At 39.4% G+C, this 20,020-nt stretch overlaps 1 protein-coding gene across 2 annotated transcripts in view; it reads right to left on the bottom strand.

Annotated features, from left to right (window-relative positions):
• The window catches only part of HGF (hepatocyte growth factor), a 77,679-nt gene that overhangs the window by 41,166 nt on the left and 16,493 nt on the right, over nt 1-20,020 (bottom strand). For both annotated transcript variants that reach the window (XM_019509499.1, XM_019509498.1), the window contains exons 5-7: nt 18,849-18,969; nt 13,423-13,541; nt 740-914 (exon numbers count right to left, since the gene is read on the bottom strand). In XM_019509499.1, the coding sequence (XP_019365044.1) occupies nt 740-914; nt 13,423-13,541; nt 18,849-18,969 (415 nt within the window). The remainder of the gene's footprint in view (nt 1-739; nt 915-13,422; nt 13,542-18,848; nt 18,970-20,020) is intronic.

A 20,020-nucleotide genomic window follows, 5' to 3' on the forward strand; every position in this document is an offset into this window, starting at 1 on the left:
TCCTTCCTGCCCATGGCAGGGGGTTGGACTAGATGATCTCACTAGGTCCCTTCTGACTCATTTATTCTATGATTCTAAGATAAATGGACTATTTTAGGAACAGAGTGATGAAAACACATGCTAGAAATGTAAAAATTAACAAAAGAGAAAAAAACATCAAAAAGAATGCAAAATTAAAAAAAAAAACCCTGCATAAAATATTATACCTGTACAGTATTCTCAATGAGATTATGACTAGGTCTAAAAAATGAACACAGCAAGACTCAGCTACATTAAATATCAAAACTATGAATAACTACCTTTGTCCTTCCAAGAAATTGTAATAATTTATTAACATGTATGGGATTTGGCCACAGTCCCACAAACATACATGCACTTAACTTTGAAGTCAATGAGATTGCAATTAAGCTCATGGGCACATGTTTACAGGACCAGGGTTTTACATGTACAAAAATAAACAATGTCCGGGAGCAATTTGTTGTTATTTTTTCCTTTCTTTTTTTTGTGTCTTTTTTTTTTTAAAAAGAGAATAAACATGTTTTCGTACAATCCTTTAATGTTCTAGCAGTTCTCTGCCTTAAGAACAATAATGAATGTGTCAGAATGCCGAGTAATAGCAATGATGATATATTAAAAAGTAATAACCTTTCTTTAAATGCTCTTTGACAACACAAATCTCTAAATTACAGGGAACTAATCCCTGTCCTGTGATCTGTGACACTTGCATGTCTCTACTCACTTGCACTTGAAGTTTTCTGGAGTGATGTTGTGCTGGTGAGGAAACTGGGAGTCCCAGCGCTGACACTGGATGCCACTCCATATGTTATTCACAGTACCTCGGTAGCCCTCACCTTGCCCCTTGATGCACTCCATTGTTTCAACTGCTGCATCAGTGCTATTCACAATGCTCTGAGCTAGAAAGGAAGAGAAAAACTGCAGTTTTCTTGTTTAGTTCTTCAGGATCAAGCCCACTGTTGTGAGAGTGACTTGTCATCTCTAACCTGTGGCTACTCAAGTTCTGGCCCTCTGCTGAAATTAACAATAATGATGAAGTCTAACAACTCTAAAAATAATGAATTGCTGATCTCAGCATTTACAAAGCCAATTAAAATATTGGTGCGAGTGCCAGGGTTTTATGCTGGCACATCCTTCTCACAGGATTAGGGTCTGGAGTATAAGAATTTCTACAAACCATGCTGTTCAGTGAGGTACCTGTTTGACCCTACAACAGTCAGTGTCTGAGTAATATTCTTAATTACTATACTCCCAATCCTGCAAATATTTACACATTACTTTAACTTCTGTAAAAGTCAAAAGAGATCCCCAATGTGTATAATGTTAAGCACATGGATATATGTTTTTCAGGATTAAGACCCTAAAATGTATCCCTCCTCCTCCCCCCTGCCCCCAAGAAAACTCCACCATAAATATCAATAATGAATTAATGAGCAGCACCTTATTAATAAACAATAACTCTTATTATGAGCTAAAGTCCTACAGCTTCCTCTAAACTACTCCTTTTCTTTAACTTTATGAGGCACAAAAATATGTCCCCTTAGCTTCTGGAAACCTGAGATAAGAATTCTCTATAGAGAGACAAATATTTTCAAGACCAACGAACTCATCAGACTCGAGATCTTTTTACAGATGTTGATAGGATCTGCATTTATGCTGGTGTGGGCTGGCTTGAACAATATCCAGAGAAACAGTGGTTTTTCAAATGAGTAATTCAAATCACTTGAAAGCTCTTTTTATTTCTTATGAGATGTTGATAATTGAAAAGTCAATGGGCCAGATGTTGCAACAGATACCTACTGAGTCATATAAAACTAAAAATTCTACACAAACAGAAGTTTTCAAAACATAAAAAAAATCCAAGACCTTTTTTTCCAATCATTTTTTTCAAGTGTTATTTTGTATTTGCTAATACAAATTGGTTCACAATCCTGGGAATCAGTTAGCTTATCAGATGTTATTTGCAAAGAGTAAGCATATTAATAATATATCCCAGGCAATGAGAGTTGATTCAGAATGCTCTAGCAACTAGAACAATAATATAGATGCGTCTGCTTGATACCACCTTTCATGTTTATTGTGTTGCTAATTCCAGCTAGCTCCACTAACTTGCAAAGGGAATGCATCTTAGGGAAACTAAGTGTCAAAACAGACGGATTTTGTATGCCTTGTTTCCAGATTGTTTCCATTAAAGATTACATTCATGTCAAATGATAACTTCAGGATTCAAAGCAGTACCATGTATTTCTCTATGCATTTCCCTTTTCTGCTTTTATTTGGTTGATGTTTTTACCGCAATTTTTCCTGGTCAAATTAATTTCCTGCCTCTCCTTCCCAACACAGTCCATCTGCAAAAGCAGCCCCACTGCTCTGAGGTTAGGCATCCCAAGCTCATTGCAAAGGACAGAACAATGTCCCCTGCATATAAAAGATTCTGTGAGCTAGGAAATTCATTCTCTGTACTGGATTTGTCACAGAGATTTGCAGCAAATAACTAGACCTCAAGTTTCAATATATTAAAAATATTATTATTGATTTTATAAGGACTTTAAGAGGAAATAAAAATATACATGCACACACACATATTTGTCGAAATGTACAGTTATATCTTTCAGGTCATATCACAATTTATATTTTTTAAAAATTATTGAAAACTAATTACAGCCTTCCACTGTTCTCCCACTCTCTCGGACATACATTGCCTCCACAGGTTTAAGCAGAGTTTTGGAAAGTTTTTCATAGAATCACAGAACAGTAGAGCAGAAAGAAACATCAAAGTTCATCTACTCCAATCCCTTGCTCAAAGCATGATCATCCCCAATCCATCCCATCCCATACAGGTGCTTGTCTAACCTGTTCCTAAAACTGCACAACCCTGTCAATGCATTCCCCCAGAACACCAAGGACACTCTAACCAACCACAGGTAAAGGAGGGGGATGAGGATACTGTCAATGTCCTACTGTTGCAAGTGTTATTAAAAATACTCAGAAGATCCAAGTGAGGAGACTATGCTCCCCATCACCAATCTGACTGTGGGGTAAAATTCCTTCCTGATCCCAAATGTAGCAAATGAATTGTATTCTTAGTCATGTTTGTTCAAAAGGGAGATAAGAGTTCTACTCCAGACTTAGCTAAACAGTTTGATAGAAGGAACCACCTACATTTTTAAGCATTTCACACAAAATAAGAACCACTGAACTGCCCAATATCATAAAGCTAAAACAAATCAGCAACTACTACTTTGTAGCAGATCCTTGCCATCATTAGCTGTTCTGCCAGGTAACTATTATGAATGAAGAATTAAGTCATTATGAAGAATGCTAATTTTTATCTTGTTTGTTAGTTATCAAAATAATTACCTAACCTCAGAAAGCCATCCTGTCCCAAACAATCCTTAGTGTGCACAAATTTTGACATACAATTTGCTATTTATAAATTAATAGGATCTGAGGAATGAGATGCAGGAATGGAAGGTAGCTAATAAGTCTTCTTCCCAGGAACTCCCCTCACCCCACAAAGCCTAACATAGGCAATGTGCTAAGGATGTGGCTGGATGAAGAAAAAGCATGTTGGAGGGAAACAACTGAAAGCAATGAGATTCCAGGCAGCTCTGCAAACCATTAAGGGGAGATGTAAACAGCTGCCTTAACACCCCCATTCCCTGCACACACACACATGCGCACAAACAGTCTTTGTCATGTAAACAGATGCACCAATCAACCTTTCTCTTGGAAAGTAATAGGATTCATTTCTTATGGCTTGCCTAAGGAGAGAAAATATTGAAAAACAAGTTTGTGAATTGACATGGAGGGGAAGGGAGGGCAAGCAGTGTCCTGGACACCCTGGTTTTCCTTATGGTCACCCTAGGCATAAGCATGTTTGAGAACTAATGTGGAATTAGTTTGGCTGAATAGCTATTCCAGCATGGCTAATCCACTAGACAGTTCGCCCATGTAAACAAACAAAAAGGCACAGATTGAAATTTCATTGAGTTTTTTCTTATACAACAAAAAGATTGAGCTCCTGCCTTAAGTGCAGACATAATGCAACCTGAGCAACAAAATTAACAGTGAACCATCCATTATTTATAGAGAATACAGATTAGTGTATTGAATATAAAACAAGGGATACCTAGCAGACCCAGTTTTGTCCCTCAAAACATGTATAGTTCTTGGCAGAACTAATCTCTCTGTAACAGTTTCACCTCCAAAATTCACATATCATATAAATGTACAATAATTACACAATACAATTTATATAATAATCGCAAGGACATTGAGAGGATTAATTAGCAGGGCTCAATGAGCTATGCACAATAAACCATTTATCCAGTGAACTTATCTTTTTTCCTGCTTGTAGAAAAGCTGCAAACAGCTTGCAGCTTCCTCAGAATTATTCAACATTTGAACGAATTCAGTTTCATTATTTCTCAAAATTCATCCTGTGAATTGATCATAAACTTTTCATACACTTGACGTTCATAAATAGAAGCACTTTTTAAAAACCATTTGATTGGTCACATATATTACTAGTATTTCTGTTCTCCAAGTAACTAAGCAAACAGGTACTTTTGTCATCAAAAATTACCTGTTGAAATTTGGTAGTGTAAGACTGATGCAGCTCTGGTGAGCCAAAAACTGTCAGGCAAAGTTTTCTTATCGTGATATCTTTTATAGGACCAACTGTATAGTTGGGATAGAGTTAGACAAGCTTTTGAATGCAAGACATTTTTCTCCCTGGCTGACTAGAACACACCAAACACAATATATGACTGTGACTATACTATGTCTGACTTGTTTTGGTCAGGCCTAAAAGGAGAATATCTTCAAAAGTTTGTCTAACTCTATCCTAACTCTGAAGCAGGTCCAATAAAGATATCACCCTAAGAAACCCTTGCCTTTTGTATTGAAATTTAAAATTAGTGACCATGCAACTTTAAAATTAATCTTCATAAAAAGCAGTGGATAATAACGGACTGTGAGCACAGTCCAAAAATCTGAATATTTCTATGTATGTATACCATATAGGAACCCAACTCCATCCGGTCCTAATCCTGCAAAGTATCTTGCACGGGCTGCTTTTCAGGTTCAGCTCTTAAGTGATTTGTTTAATTAAGGACTAAGAGCCTATGCAACTTTAATCACATGAATAGTTTCATTGACATAAGATTATACACATGCTTAGGTGGCTTGTTGGATCAGGGCCTTAATCAGAGCTGGATCAGAGCTGAACTGGCTGAAGGAGTACAATTCTCTATAATGTTTTGAAAGAGTGTTATATAACAAAGTGCTACTTGCTTGTTAATGAAATGTCATTGTTATTTCCAGTGTGGTGCTTTACTTGGAAATTAGAAGAAATCATTTTGTCGTTTATCTGCTTTTAAATACAATTGAAGCCATTTTTTACAGTTGAAGAACCAAGAATAGCTCCTTAGGCTTTATTACTTCAATTAATTCAGACAACTGTGTCAGACTCTTCATTACAATCATACACACAGAGTTCAAATGGTACAAAGGCATCTGTTTATCTTAAAATATTCCATTTTAATACCTTTACATGAACTGCTTATTAAAGGACGGCTTTTGTATGGTAATGACATATCCCAAATGGACGGCTGTAAAAACAAACAAGGGACATAATCTGAAGCGTCACATACTGAACTGAAGCTTCTTTTTTCAATTTCATTTCCCCCAACACTTTTGAGATAGGTGGAAGCAGCAATCAACATCATCTAGGCTAGGGACAGATATTCAAAAGGCCTGAGCCTGAATTGATTCAATCTTTGCAAGTTAGTCTAACCTGGCTAGGCTAAATGTACACTGTTGTTAATTATTTTAAAATTAAATGTACATTTTACAATTAAATGTACACTGTTGTTAATTATTTAAAAATTCTAAGCTATAGTATAGGCAGGATCCTTTTCCTCCCCACGTTGTGAACATTGCCTTTTTTTAAGCTATTCAAGCTGCTTTCTGCATTTCTCAGAACACACGGGTACGTAACAGGAAAAACCCCCATGCTTAATAGCATAGAAGTAGAATAACCATAAAGTGCTACTTTTCAACTATATTGCATGGAGGCATAATTAAGGAATATGTTAGAGCTGGCTCAGAACAATACAAGGAGGCACGCACACCAGTTTGACCTAGAGCTTAACACCTCAAACTGAATATTTATATATAAAATCCAAACATACATTTCAGAGATGTCTCTCTCTCAATAGCGAACTGAACTGAAGCCTTAAATCTAAACACTTTTTACATTGCCACTTGGTCCCGTCTAGATTAACTAAGGATCCTACATCTTGCATTTAAAACCATACTAGAAGAAATTATGCAGATACACACAGAGAATGCCATTAGGTGGAAGGCAACACTTTATCAAACATTAAGCAGCAGTCTCTTCCCACTAACTCACTTCTATAAACATCTTTATCTTAAGTAAATATTAACTTTAAACAGCATGGCACTTAGTTTTCATATGATTTGCTTCAGCAGGAAATTGAGAACTCAATATGCAAATCAGAAAGTGACTCCCAACCCCTTCCTCTCATCCTCCTTAGTCCATCCCAAGTTCAGCAGCAAAATTCATCTTCTTTTCCTGCCAACTTTTACCATGTTATACCCTCATTCAGATCCAGCCCCTTAATTCTTGTCTCTAGCATCCATTCTCCAACTAATGCTAAAATACTTGTCAAAATCCCTTCAAAATCTCTATCCTGGCTTCACTTTAGTTCTCATTGTATCCAAATTAATTCCTACTTCAATGGTTCTTGTAAGTCTATGCTATTCTGTCCTTTTTTCCCCATCCAAATTTGAAACTGTCTAAAGGCAAAATCTCACCCACATATGTGAACAACTTTCAAATTAATTCTGGTGTTCTAAAACCTTATACCAGATCCAACTTTTGCATCTTGAAACTATCTCTAATCCTAATTGCTCCTGTCATCTCGTCCTTACACTCTTGGCCTTAAGCCTTCTGTGCTTGGAGGCCACTGCACGGGTGCCCTTCCTCTGCCCCTTCAAACACTTCCATAAATATTCTTTTATTTTCTGAAAACGTCCCTCACCAATTTACTCATCCAACACGTTGCATGTGAACTGCTATTAGGATCTGAGCCTTAGCATTAGCTGACGTGACACCTGCCAAAGTACTCCAGTCATTCTTTCTTTGGAGATGAGAACATATTGCCAGATAGAAGGAGAGAGACCCTAGTTCTGGTCCTTCCTCCTGACACTGTTCATATTTTCTTAACCCATGATATTTTCATGAAAAAGACATAAACAGTCCTACCACAAGAATGTAAATCCGTACTTCTTCCAGGTGAGTGCCTGAACCACAAGACTACAAGTCATGCCAATTTTTTTTTTTTCAAATTAATCTTCAATTCCTTTCTGTACCCTGCTGTAGAATGGTTGGAGGTGTTGTTGTAGCCGTTATGCTCCAGGTGAAAATCTTCACCTAAGGAGGGATACTTGGGATGCAAACAGAAGTGCAACTCCCAGCTGTAACTCAGAAGGTAGTCTGCAAAGCGTTCTGAGTTACAACGTTACTCCAGACCAAACAGAAGTTCACTGTTGGTTTCATGGAAAAAGGGAATGTAGCTGCAGGCTGGGAGCCTGCAACCAGGTTCCCACAGCAATGGCCATAGCTCCATGCCACTGCTCGCTCTTTTCAGAATGGGAGGAGGGAAAGGCAACAGAGAAGGCTCGTTCTTGGGGCTCCCCAGCTGGTGCTGAAAAGTGGGGTGGGTGAATTAGAGCCCCCCACACACACCCCAGGGAGCTTCCAATACACCCGCCCCTCCGCCTCAGGGGGGTGGGGGCAAAGCCCCAGACTAAACTCCCTCTGCTCCCTTACCCCCCTCCCATTCTGAAAAGGGCGACAGGCTGGGAGCTCCACAGACACAAATTACAGAAGATGTGACATTTGGAAACATCTTTATCTGATACCGCATGCAATGAGGGGTGAGATTTTTACTTGATCAGCTGTTTTTGAAGCTGTCTGCAGCCATGCATTTATGCTTGGTCCCAGCTTTAAACTGCTTTCTGTGACCAGATTGGGCAAAAATCATCACTTCTCTCTGCACCTTTGATGCCCAAAAGCTTGTCCAACAGCTCTCTCAAGAGTTGGTCCAATAAAAGCTATCACAAAAAATCTTTCCCTTCCTGAACCATGGCACTGCTTCATCAGGACAAGTACAGACTGAAAAATATTCAGACCTGGCCCAGAATAGTTTGTAGGCTGGGGATGAAGTAAGAGTTATGGGCTTGAATCTCCTCAGAAACACAACCCGGCTGAATGCTTTAACCAATAGGCATTTATATAAAAGGGTGACACTGCAAATAACTTTTCCTCTCCTTTGACTAGGTCAGGGGTGTCAATGGGGGGTACTTGGGAAGGCCCTAGGGGATATGCACAGGCAGGGATGGAGCACTGCCACCACCCCACACCATTTCCACCCAGGAGTAGGGCTGGGGTGCGGGAGGACGAGGGCACCAGTGCCCCTCTTCAGGCCGCACAGGTGCAGCCCAGCCGGCTAGATGCTGAGAGGGAGGGGAAGTTTGCATGTGGCGACCACCATCCACCACCCCACATTGACATTGCTCTGTGTGTGGCTGCTGTCACCCACTTCCCCCGCCATTCCACATCCGGGTGCATGCAACGCGCCGCCCCCCCACCCCCCGTGTCTAGCCATGCACCACCCTCCCCCTCTCTGCTCCACATCTGGACACCAGGGGTACACTTATGGAAAAGTTGAAAACCCCTGGACTAGGTCATAAAAGAATATGGCAGCTGTCTCTGTATTTGGCTAAGGAGCCCAATTCCATCAGTGCATGTCAGACATATTCTGAGAACTCCTTTCGATTATGCTCCTCCAGGGATGTATATGGAGGGAAAGGTACTTTTGGGATCCCAGTTATGTTTAGGAATGAGCAGGGCACCCAACTACTCAGCACTGTCAAGATTGAGATACTTATGTGTATGTCCCGAAGTAGAAGGTATAAAAGCCTACAAAAAGTCACCAGCCTCTGAAGTTAGCTGGTAACTCAACAAGATTATAAGAATCACAACTTTAGATTTTTGTTGTTAGATCTGACATTGAGTGACTTGCCCAATGCTACACGGGAAGCCTGTACTGAAACAGGAACTTGAATGCAAGTTTCTTTTCAATACTGAAGCATTCTTAAATCCACATCTTAGCTATGGTCAAGTTTGTAACATTAAAAAAATGCCTTTTTCCTCTTGTAATATAATGGAAATATGGACACTACAGGATACTATTTATTTCTATCATTGTCCATTCAGTGATAGGAAACAGAATCAGAAATTTATCAAAGGAATTCATGTACTATGGAAGTATTTCTCTTATATTCTCCCTTCTACATATGACTTACATGATGTCCAGAACACTACAGTTCACTATAATAAAAATTTAGCTCCCTGTTTGAACACTTAATCAAAATTGTGTTAGAAGATAAAAGGAGGAATATGTGCCCAATGCTGACAGTCCAGCTCTTAAATAACAAGGCCAAAGTGTTTCATCAAAGTATTGAGACATCAGTGTGAAACCTTATGTGTAGTGGGATTGGTACCAACATTGCAGTTTTTCAGGACTCTCAGATATTTCTTGACTCATGGAGATGAGAGTATCATTACTGTAGTTTGGAACAGATCCCAAGCACAGATCTTCATAGGTCAGATTACGTACATAGGGAATTTCACTGATTTTAAGCTTACGTGACCAACAAAGCCAGATGTGATTCCTCAAAACACTGGCACATCAGCTCAGGAAATACCAAAGCATAAGCGTTTATAAAAGTTGCTCTTGAAAAATAGTCAAAAGTCATAACCAAGTGCTTTTTTGCTTTTTTTCTTTTACTAATAAAAATGACTACTACCAAAATAAAATATCTAGGTATAAAACAACGGACAGTCGTCACTTATATTTTATTAAATACTGACCATAGTGGTAAGGAGAGCTAGCTGATAACAGATAAAAATTAAATACTTTTTCTTTTCTTTTTTTTTTAATAAAACACAGTCCTTTACAATCTTGAAGCTAACTCTATATAAATGACTATTTATATTTGGGACAACAACAAGGTGCAACTAGATGCTATTTAGTATCTTTCCATTTGTGGTTTGAGGTGCAAGTTAAATGAGCAAGTGTCAAACAATCTCAATACCATTGAATACACTAAGTAAGCTACGTTCATAGGACATCATAAATTTACAAATCTACCCAATTTTGAAATTACTATTCTCAGTTATGTTGGCAGCAGAATCGCTTTTAAATTTCTTCATCTCTGGCCAAGCCCTTTGCCCAGACTGATGATGTACATCAGGCAGTGCCGGATTATGACGCACTGAGGCCCTAAACTAAGTCCAGTTTAAGAGGCCTCATACGATAAAAATAATCCATGAAATCCATGAAAATGGATTTTTGTGAAATTTTAAGATGAATTATTGTTATTTCTGCACAATCTCATGAGCTCAGTATGAATAATAACTGGAGCCATATATATGTACTAGCAAATTGCCCATCAAGAATAACGCAGTGGGGAGAGGTGGAGACTGAGGCCCGTGTCTGGCCCCCCTGCCACTTTTAGGCCGGGCCTGCTCCCCCTACCCTCTCCCCTGCTGCTTTGGGACCGGGACCACTCCCCTCTCCTCCCCCACTGCCACTTTGGGGCTGGGGCTGGGCCCACTTCCCCCCTACCTCTCCTCCACTTCGGGGCTAGGCCTGCTCCTCCCCCTCCCCTGCCACTTCACCTTTCTCAAAAACATTGGGTGTTGCCCTGCAGTCAAGGTTAGGGATTTTGACTTGGGTAAACCGGTGCTCCCACTGGGACTAAAGCCCTAACATTCCTGGCTAGAAGGTCTGGCCCCTCCACCCTAGGTCACACCAAATGCCACATTAGGGTTAAGAAGGAATTTTACCAGACGGTCAGATGGGAATGGACTGTAGAGGTTTTTTGCCTTCCTGTGAGAAGTGGGTGGGGGGTTTGCTACATAGCTCCAGTTCCCTCCCAGACCTAAAGCAGCCATTCCCCAGATGTGGATGTCCCTGGTCTGAATCATCCCAGTCTGATGAAAGCATGGAGAGCAGGAAAGAGAGAATACCTGTACACCGTCTCTCCCAGAAAAGTTGCTACCAGTGGAAATTTCTGAATGTCTATTCATGGCCAATGGGACTCCACTGCATAAATACAGAATAAGTACAAATTGATTTGTGCCAAAGTTATGCTTGCTTAAAACTAGCATAAGTGGAAACTATTCAGCAGTACCAATAAGGAGGAAGAACGTGAAAACTTTGAGAGATTTGCTTTGTATAAGTACCCAAATGCTAGAGGGGTAAATTCTGTTGCTATACCAGATGGTCAAATAGGTATGGTATACCAGATATTCCACATAGCTCCGCATATCAGTGTGTAAGCTGCACCATTTGGCTCCACATTTTATCCAAACTTTAATAATTTGGGAGGGTAAGAGTAATGATGTGCAAGAATATCTTTCATAAGATTTCAGTTCTCTGTCATTTTGGCCATACTGAAATACCACAAGAATGGCTTGTTTTTTTCCATTGGTTTTTTTCTGGTCTTGACCAAAATCAAAAAATGCAGTGGACTAAAGACAATTAAAAGAAAACAGTAATTAAAGTTCATTTTTGCTTAAGTTCAAAGGTTCAGAGTTGTTTATGTTGTTGTTTTTATCAAATCCTCAAAAAATAAATGCAATTCAGAGAGTGAAGGTCAGCTTATGGTATTTTACGGAGTACTAGTTGGCCTTTCTCTCTTCAAAACTAACCACACTGTCTTCTGATGCAGCATATAACTATGTAACTCTAAAGAACTCATAATGAGATCTGGCTAAAAACAGCATTTCTAGTTTATGGGATATTTCAATTTTTGAAATGTGATTGGGGTCCAAAACAGTTGTAATCCCAAACTTTTCAAAATATTCCATTAACTGGAAGTGTTCCCTGTACTTGATGCTGAGAAATAGAAGTTTATATAAGTTTCATGGCTAATAGAAAAATCATCCATTTCCAGCTTTACAAGGATTCCTCATTCAATAAATTCCTTTCCCAGTCTGGATTCATGACAAGTCTCTTCTGGATTCAGGAATACTGGATGGTGAACAGCTAGGGATCCCAGTAGGGTTATATCAGGGTTTGGTGACTCTGAGATGTTTCAAAATTAACATAAACATTCAATATCAAATTTTGAACTTAGTGAACCAACAGAAGTTGCTTATAGGTACAGCCTTAAATTATATGACTGCAGAGTACTTATTTCATAGGGCCTTACTTCATTAAGTACGCATGTTCTGGGAATGAATCAGGATCATATAGAGAAGGAAAGTATTTTCTGTAAGCATTCTACTTTATTTGCTGCTAAAACTGCAAGATGTGAACAAGGCAGAGGAGATTAGGAAGAGGAAAGTTATTCTTCATGTTAAGACAGTTTCCATCCTGAGAGCCTTGAACCTTTCTCTGCCACAGAGTTCCCATGGAATTCTAGGCATGCCACTTAAATCAAGCTTTGCAAATACATCCGCTAATTAAGTATCTGTTATCGTCTGGGTGCCTAAATGGTGACACACAAGAGCACAAGTACTGAACATTTATAGCCAAAACTGAAGTCAATGAAAGATGTTCTTTGAACATATAAAGTACAGTGAATACTCAGTTAAACGTCATCTCAAACTAGCACCTGAAATTAATGGATAGTGTTAAACTTAAGAAAATACTTTCCTTCGCTTAGTTCCCTCCTATAGAACACGGAAGATGCCATCTCTCTACTTTACATGGGCATTGTGAAATTATGTAAGTTAATGTTTGTGAAACAGCTACTTTCATGAGCAGCACCAACAGAAGAACCCTAGACAAAATTAGTAACTCTATCTTCAGAGCAGAGTTTGAACCGTGTGTAGTAAAACAAAGCGTGAGACCACACATAGACCAATGAGGATGAAACAACACTGAAGAACTGTTGCTTAGGTGGGTAAGAAGCATCCTGTGCACTGAACAAGGCAAGAGTCTCATGTAAAAATATTATTCAATCATGTAATTGATGCTTGGTAACCTAATTAGGGTTGCTCAGGCAATCTTAGTTCTAGTGCTTGATTTTGCAATCTTAATGTTCTTTTATGTCTCTTGTATATAAGACAGACACATACTAGTATATTTTAAGTAAATATGGGCTTAGTAATGTGCTTCTATTTGTGTCTTATGCAGGCTACCTATAACCAGGTTGTAAAAACTCTCTTTTTCATACTATATTTAAAAATTCACCAAGTATAATGAATGGACACAATCGTTTATATTCCCATATCACTTAGATTATATGTGTCTAGATAGGGGATAGGAAAAGGAAGCAATAAATTTTGCTTTAACTCACCACACGTTTTAATTGCACAAAACTCCCAGGGGGTGTTTGGGTCAAGAGTGTAGCACCACGGTCTCGGCTTGCCATCAGGATTGCGGCAGTAATTATCATCAAAGCCCTTGTCAGGATATCTGCAAACCACACCGACAAACGTGTCAAGCAAATCTGCCTGGCAACATTATACAAGGAAGTATAAGCTATACAAAGATAGATCTCCAGCTGAGATCTTTGGTACAACTCCTATTAGCCTGGGGCCTGATCCTGGGAAGTTGGCAACTATTCTTCATTGCCACAGATAGAAATAAGAATGAAATCTCCTTGAAAACGCCCAGCAGAATCAAGACATTCAAGGGGGGATACCCAGCTGTGTCAATGTGCAGGACACCAGATGGGGTAACTCTGCTAATTGCTTAACTCTACTCTTGTGTCTGTCAACTGACGGCCAGACTCTAAAGCCTCGGGTTTTTTTCAAACAGTCCAATTAAGTGTGGATTATATAAACACTGCCTGGCATGCCAGGCTCATTACAAAAACAGGTTCTCTAGTGCAACAGCCCAGGGTTCAAACTGGAAGCTATTTTCAATAGCTTTGTTACTAATGATAGTTCCATTTTTGTAATAGAGATTGCTCTGGGTCATGCCCTCATTTCCAGCACTGCAAGAAAAAAAAATTAACCTCCCTCTCTCGCTTTATCTCTTCCAGGTTTGGTCATGAAATTTTAATAGTTTCCACGTTCCTTCTACCATTATTAAACAGACAGTCAGAGACACATAATAAACAGGCTCATTTAGTCTAAACAGGCCATACAAGCAACCAAACACTTCCAGTTATGAGGGTAAAATAAAATGTATTTATTTACCAATTAACACAAATTGTTACCTTTGCAGTTTCATTGCGGCATATTTGAAAAGTAACAAAAATTAGTTTTTCCCATGGAGCAAACATAAAAACATAATCAGAATAACAAAGATAGTGACCTCCTATGAACCCGAGACCTTTGGTAGCTTTTAAGTAGATGAGTTTCTTACAAGCAGAGAAAAACAACATTTTCAAGTGTGCTGATAAAGGTTCTTGTCCTTAATCTACTATATATTCCAGGGTCTAATTGTACATTTGGAATGCAGTGGGCATATCTACATGTGCATTTACTGTGCAGTAACTTATTGCGCGGTAAGTGGGTTTTATGCCAGCGTCTACACATGCAGGCATTACAGCACAGTAACACCGTCTGGACCAATTTGGGACTAAAATTAATCCCAAATCAGTCCACACACACAGAGTTATTGTGCACTAAGGTGTCTACATGTGCCTTACTGTGCAGTAACTACTTAGGCGTAAATTTGCTACCTGCATCATGCATGTAGCAAATTTACATCTAAGTTGTTGTAAGTCACCATGGTTACTATGCTGTATGGGCATGCACATGAAGACGTGCCTGTACTGTGCAGTAATTTTCAGCTACTGCACAGTAACCTAAATTACTACTCAGTAACTGTGCATGTGTAGACATGTCCAGCATTGGCTTCCTTGTGATATATCATTCTTCTTTTCCTACAGCAGGGGTACAGACACATTATGAAAGAAGGGTTCAGTCACTAAAACCTGCAAAAATGGGGAATGACAACCAAGGCAGCCTCAAAGTCACAGTGACAACTGCAGTATACAGTTCCCATGACTGCTCAAAGATCTCTTAAAACTCTAAGATTGTGTTTCTGTTCCCTTGCCTCCCCTCCCCCCCTTCCATTTTTGTTTTACAAGAAACTCTAGGACTAGTACTCACTTCTGTTCTCCTCCATGTAAATATGACCACCAATCCTGTATTATGTTCCTTGTAGGCTGGGAAGGAAGCTATTACCTCTATGCCACATGCTATTAAAATAATAAGGGGTTCATACAGATGGAACAGTTGCCAAAGAGGAGCATGATGCTGGATAAGAGCCCACAAATACAATCGTGACTTCCCTGAAGTCAAGGGCAAAGCTACAATGGAGAAGGATTTAAGCCTCTGACTTCTTTCTGTACAGCTCACTTCGGGCATTTAAATGGATATCTGTTATCATCATAGTACAATTGACTCAGAAAAGCCAATAATGGTCTCTAAGGTGCCAAAAATAAAGGTGAGATGTATTCACCTTGACCTGTAGCACACTTCACTGCAAGGCTTAGATTTGGGAGTCTTTAAGGAGGCTATCAGGCCTATTTCGCACTAATTCTTTACAGTTTAAGGCTGCACAAGCTATTCTTTACTGTTTAAGTCTTCCTGGGTTCCAAGCAATACAGTGTATGAGTAGAAAAGTTCCCCAGACATAGCTGTACTTTAACAGGTCACATAGTCCAGACTTTGTCCTATTTACAAATTAGACACTCATAAAAACTCTTTATAAAATCTAGTATAATTAAAGTAGAATTGAAACAATCTAAATTTCATGTAGTTAATTAAAATCAAACTATAACAACTAGTGTAGCCCAGCAATTAAACTGCTAAAAGCAAATGCTTTATATAATCGACAGTAATTGCTTTATTAATATTAAAACATGTTGGCTAGGGACAGAAATTATAAGCTGGTATAAGTGCTCAGAAACCTGTTGAAATCTGTAACACAACAGATGTTCAGTGCACATAAACTGCTTTCAAAATGGTCGAAACTGGTTTAAGATAAATCTGGATAGATGTAGTATGAACTTCTGTTCCAAATCCCAGGGATCCAGATTCAAGTTAACTCCCAGTCCGCCAGCATCCCAGGAGGCCTTGCACCTCCACCACAAACCCCTGCTTACAAGGTGAGTGGGTCAGCCTTGGCCCAAGCTGTCTGTTCCAGCAGAGCAAGGAGGTGTGTTCTAGCACCCTCCTGCTTCTGGCCTGGGCCACTGCAGGCATGTAGCTGTATCTGTGGAATCAGAAGTGAATGTCTGTCCACTTGCTTATCAATTCAATCTATACAGCTTAAACTAACCTGTGAAGATTGAACCAATTCAGCCTTAAGGGTTAAATATTGACAGTCAAAACACTCATCTTGAAAAGTGTAACAAACTTTGAGATGCCATTTCTGAAGAGGAACTACTGGAGACTGTGCAACAAATCACAACTTTCATTCACATATATCTAATACACGATCAAGTAGGAAACTTTTTGTTGATGATAATAAAGATTTTATTTTCTTACTATGGAATTCCATCAGCATATTTCATGCAAGAGAAATTCTTTAAGGATAAACATGATTGCTGCATCCACCAAAGTGAATTATGAAATTCAATAGTGGATCCCTGTTTTATAGATGAGGAAATATGGAAATACTTACCAATTTATCACAGGTTTTATAGGAAGTCTGTGGCAAAGCCTACAAAAGGACATGGAACTCTATTCCCAGGCATCTAATTTAATTATGGGACCATTGTAGCGGAAGCATAAGTGAACCCTCTGCAGTTCATTTTAACTAAAGGCAAAAAAGGCTTTACATAAACCCATCAGTTGGACCCAGACATGCAGGCACATGTGGTTTGTGGTGCTACATACCTCTTTGCGGCACCAGAAACCACAAGTGTTGTACATTAAACCATGGGCAAAATTTGCTACCAGGATTTCCTGATAGCAAAAAAAACACCCTGGAAAAAAGACACGGCACAAAACACAATGAAGTGCTGTGTGCCAGGACAAACCTCCCTGGCTGGCTGGGGCACAGTGTGCCTCAAGACAGGCTCCACATGATTCAACACAGGGGCTCTGTGGCAGAGCCCTCACACTGATGCATGTGGAGACAGGGGAGCAGCCAGCCCAGGGGTGCCTGCTACTCTGCCTTGAGGCACACTGTGCCCCAGCCAGCTGGGGAGTGGCTGGTTGGGGCACAGGGTGCCTCAGCACAGGGGCTTCGCATTGCATAGAGATGGAAGAGCAGCATGGGTGACTGGTACTACCTTAGGCAGAGGGGCACGTGCCCTCCCCCCAGCAACCAGTCAGAGAATGGGGGGGGCCCCCATGGCCAATCTCGCCAACTGTTGGGGGGTCCCAGAAGTAGCTGTGGCACTTCATCCAGGCGCTCACACTTTGTGGCCGGTGCCCACAGGGAGGGCACCAGCGCTCTTGCCTGCCCATCACCTAAGCAGGGAGCACGGCCTGTCAGGGGGTACACCGGCGCTCTCTATGCATTGTCACTGAAGAGCAGCCAGTCCAAAGCTGCCTACTACCTCATCTCCACCTGCCACTCCCTAGCTGGCTGGGGCACAGGATGCCTCAATGTGGGGCTTGTCTAGTCCCACACTGAGACATCCTGGGTCCCAGCCAGTCCCCTCTGTAGCATATGGAGTAGCGGGACAGTGTCCCCCTGCAAACTACACAAGCAGGGGTGTGCACTGCAGCATGATGTAGCAGCATAAATTTGTGCCACTAATATTTGTCCTCCTGTAAATGCACACCCTTGCTCATGTGGACACAGCCATTTAGTACAGATCCTTCAGCAGAAGCAGCAAAACTTGTTAAAATCTACTAATTATGTATTTTCAGGACATAATAATTAGGCCTTATTTCATTACTAGCACTTGAAAATTTAACAGCCACATTGAACGGAAAATCTCTTTCAAATATTAATTAATCCCAACAACCTTCCCAGAAGCTATGTTAGCATTTTTAACTCCATTTTATAAAATGGAGCTAATCTGACAGACAGAATTTAAAACAGTCAACATTTTCAAAGCATCCTGATTCCTATATGAACTAGTGCAGAGACCCATGCTCCAGGGCAGTAGGGAGAAAGAGGCTTTTCTGTGTGGCCTAAATGCATACACAAAGACCCTCCTGGAGGATAGTAATTCATCATCGACTTGGTGAATTTCACCATTAGAATGAATGCTGAGTGGTTTGTAGTTTTATAAATGGTATCTCTGACTCATTTTTGGGCATTGTATTTCTATACCTAAACAAGTGACTGTCCAGAATATAAATCTATGATCTTAAAATGTTAAACTTAACTATGTACAATTGCTTTTCCAGGGTGTAAAAATGTGTTTTGTTTTGTTTTGTTTTTTTTAAACATCATGGTGAATGTAAACTGGCTATTTAAATTTGATTACTACAGACTGTCTAGCTACACAGAACAAAAAATATTAGTGACTGTTTGATACTCTAGTAAAATGATATATTGTAAGTCATTAATGTTGGAAATCAAAGTTATTTAATATTTGCAAACAGCTTTGAAACCACTGGATGAAAGGGGATGATTTTTAACAACAGTTATAGTCCTTTTTTGTTATTATAAATTATTTTAGGCACTTTAAGACAAACTTTCCTATAGCTGTATGTATTCTCACACACACACACACAAAGATTGTCCTAAACTCTATTACTTCAATAAACTATTCCTGACTTAATACAGCATTGGTCTCAGAGAGTACCATCATTTTATAAAAATGATGAGGATTTACTTACGTATTTATTTATTTATTACCTTTCTGGACGGAATTTGTGTCTGTGTGGCCTCTGGAGATCCCAGCGCTGGCACTCTTTGCCAGATTCTGTGTGATCCATTGGGCCTCTATAGCTTTCTCCATTGCAGGTCATGCACTCAGCTAGAAACAAGAAATAACAGCAACACTTGCAAATGTCTCATACTAGTAAAAAAACTCAACATACAATGCCTGTCATAAATTCAAGATACCCTATATGAAGAGTTATAAAAATATTACCTCCTAGATCATGGCTTTCACATTGGTGGGAGGAATGTTCCTTCAAATGTATCTCATTGTGGGCACTTTGTTAAATCTAATCCAGATGTTTACATCTGAATTAGATTTGGATTATCGTTAAATTTGGTACCAATTTAGTTCAAGGTCATATAACTTTTGATGTATCTAAGTGTAAAGTGCTCAAGCCATTTACATACCAAAGCTTCTTTTTTCACCACTCTGTAAAAGAGATTAGTTTGATTTCTGGTTCTAAACTCTGATGGGTTGCACACCAGACAAGAAGTGTTATTGCCAACTAGGTAAGTGACACTCCCCCATGTATCAATAAAATAAAATATATGACCCCTGCAAGGGCTATTAGAGAAAAGGGTTTTTTTTTCTTGAAGATGATACCTTTTAGCTGAAAAGTAAAAGAAAAGTCATAATTCTTGACTACTTTTATTCATAAAAGATCCTTTAACGCTCCTCTCAAATGTATGGGTGTCAGCCCTAAGATGCTAGTCAGATTGTAATTTAAGTAACTATCTTCTACCCATTCAAATTCCCATTACTGTTTCAGCTGGATGTGAAACTCTTTCCTTCCTGATCTAAACTATTTTATAGAACTGATATGAATTTTTATTCTAATGGCTGCTACATTTAACTGAGGATTGGGAGAGGGGGCATGAAATGATCATTGGAAATAAAAAAACTGTAAAGCAATTTGGGATGAAGGGCACTATTAACATACAAAACGTAAATACATTCATGCCTAAAGAAACTAAAAAAACAGCATGTAATTAAAGTTCACATTGATAATAATAATAATCATAATATAAGCAAACAGAGAACTGAATCCTAAGTCATTTACTTCAGTCACTTATAGACTTGATTCTGCACTGAGCCCATGGCATCACACTGGATGAAGCTCTTTGAAGAAGTAGAGCTTAAGTAT

The sequence above is a fragment of the Gavialis gangeticus genome, unplaced genomic scaffold (genome assembly GCF_001723915.1).
Source record: "Gavialis gangeticus isolate Ggan-Ray unplaced genomic scaffold, GavGan_comp1, whole genome shotgun sequence".
Classification (NCBI taxonomy): Eukaryota; Metazoa; Chordata; order Crocodylia; family Gavialidae; genus Gavialis; species Gavialis gangeticus.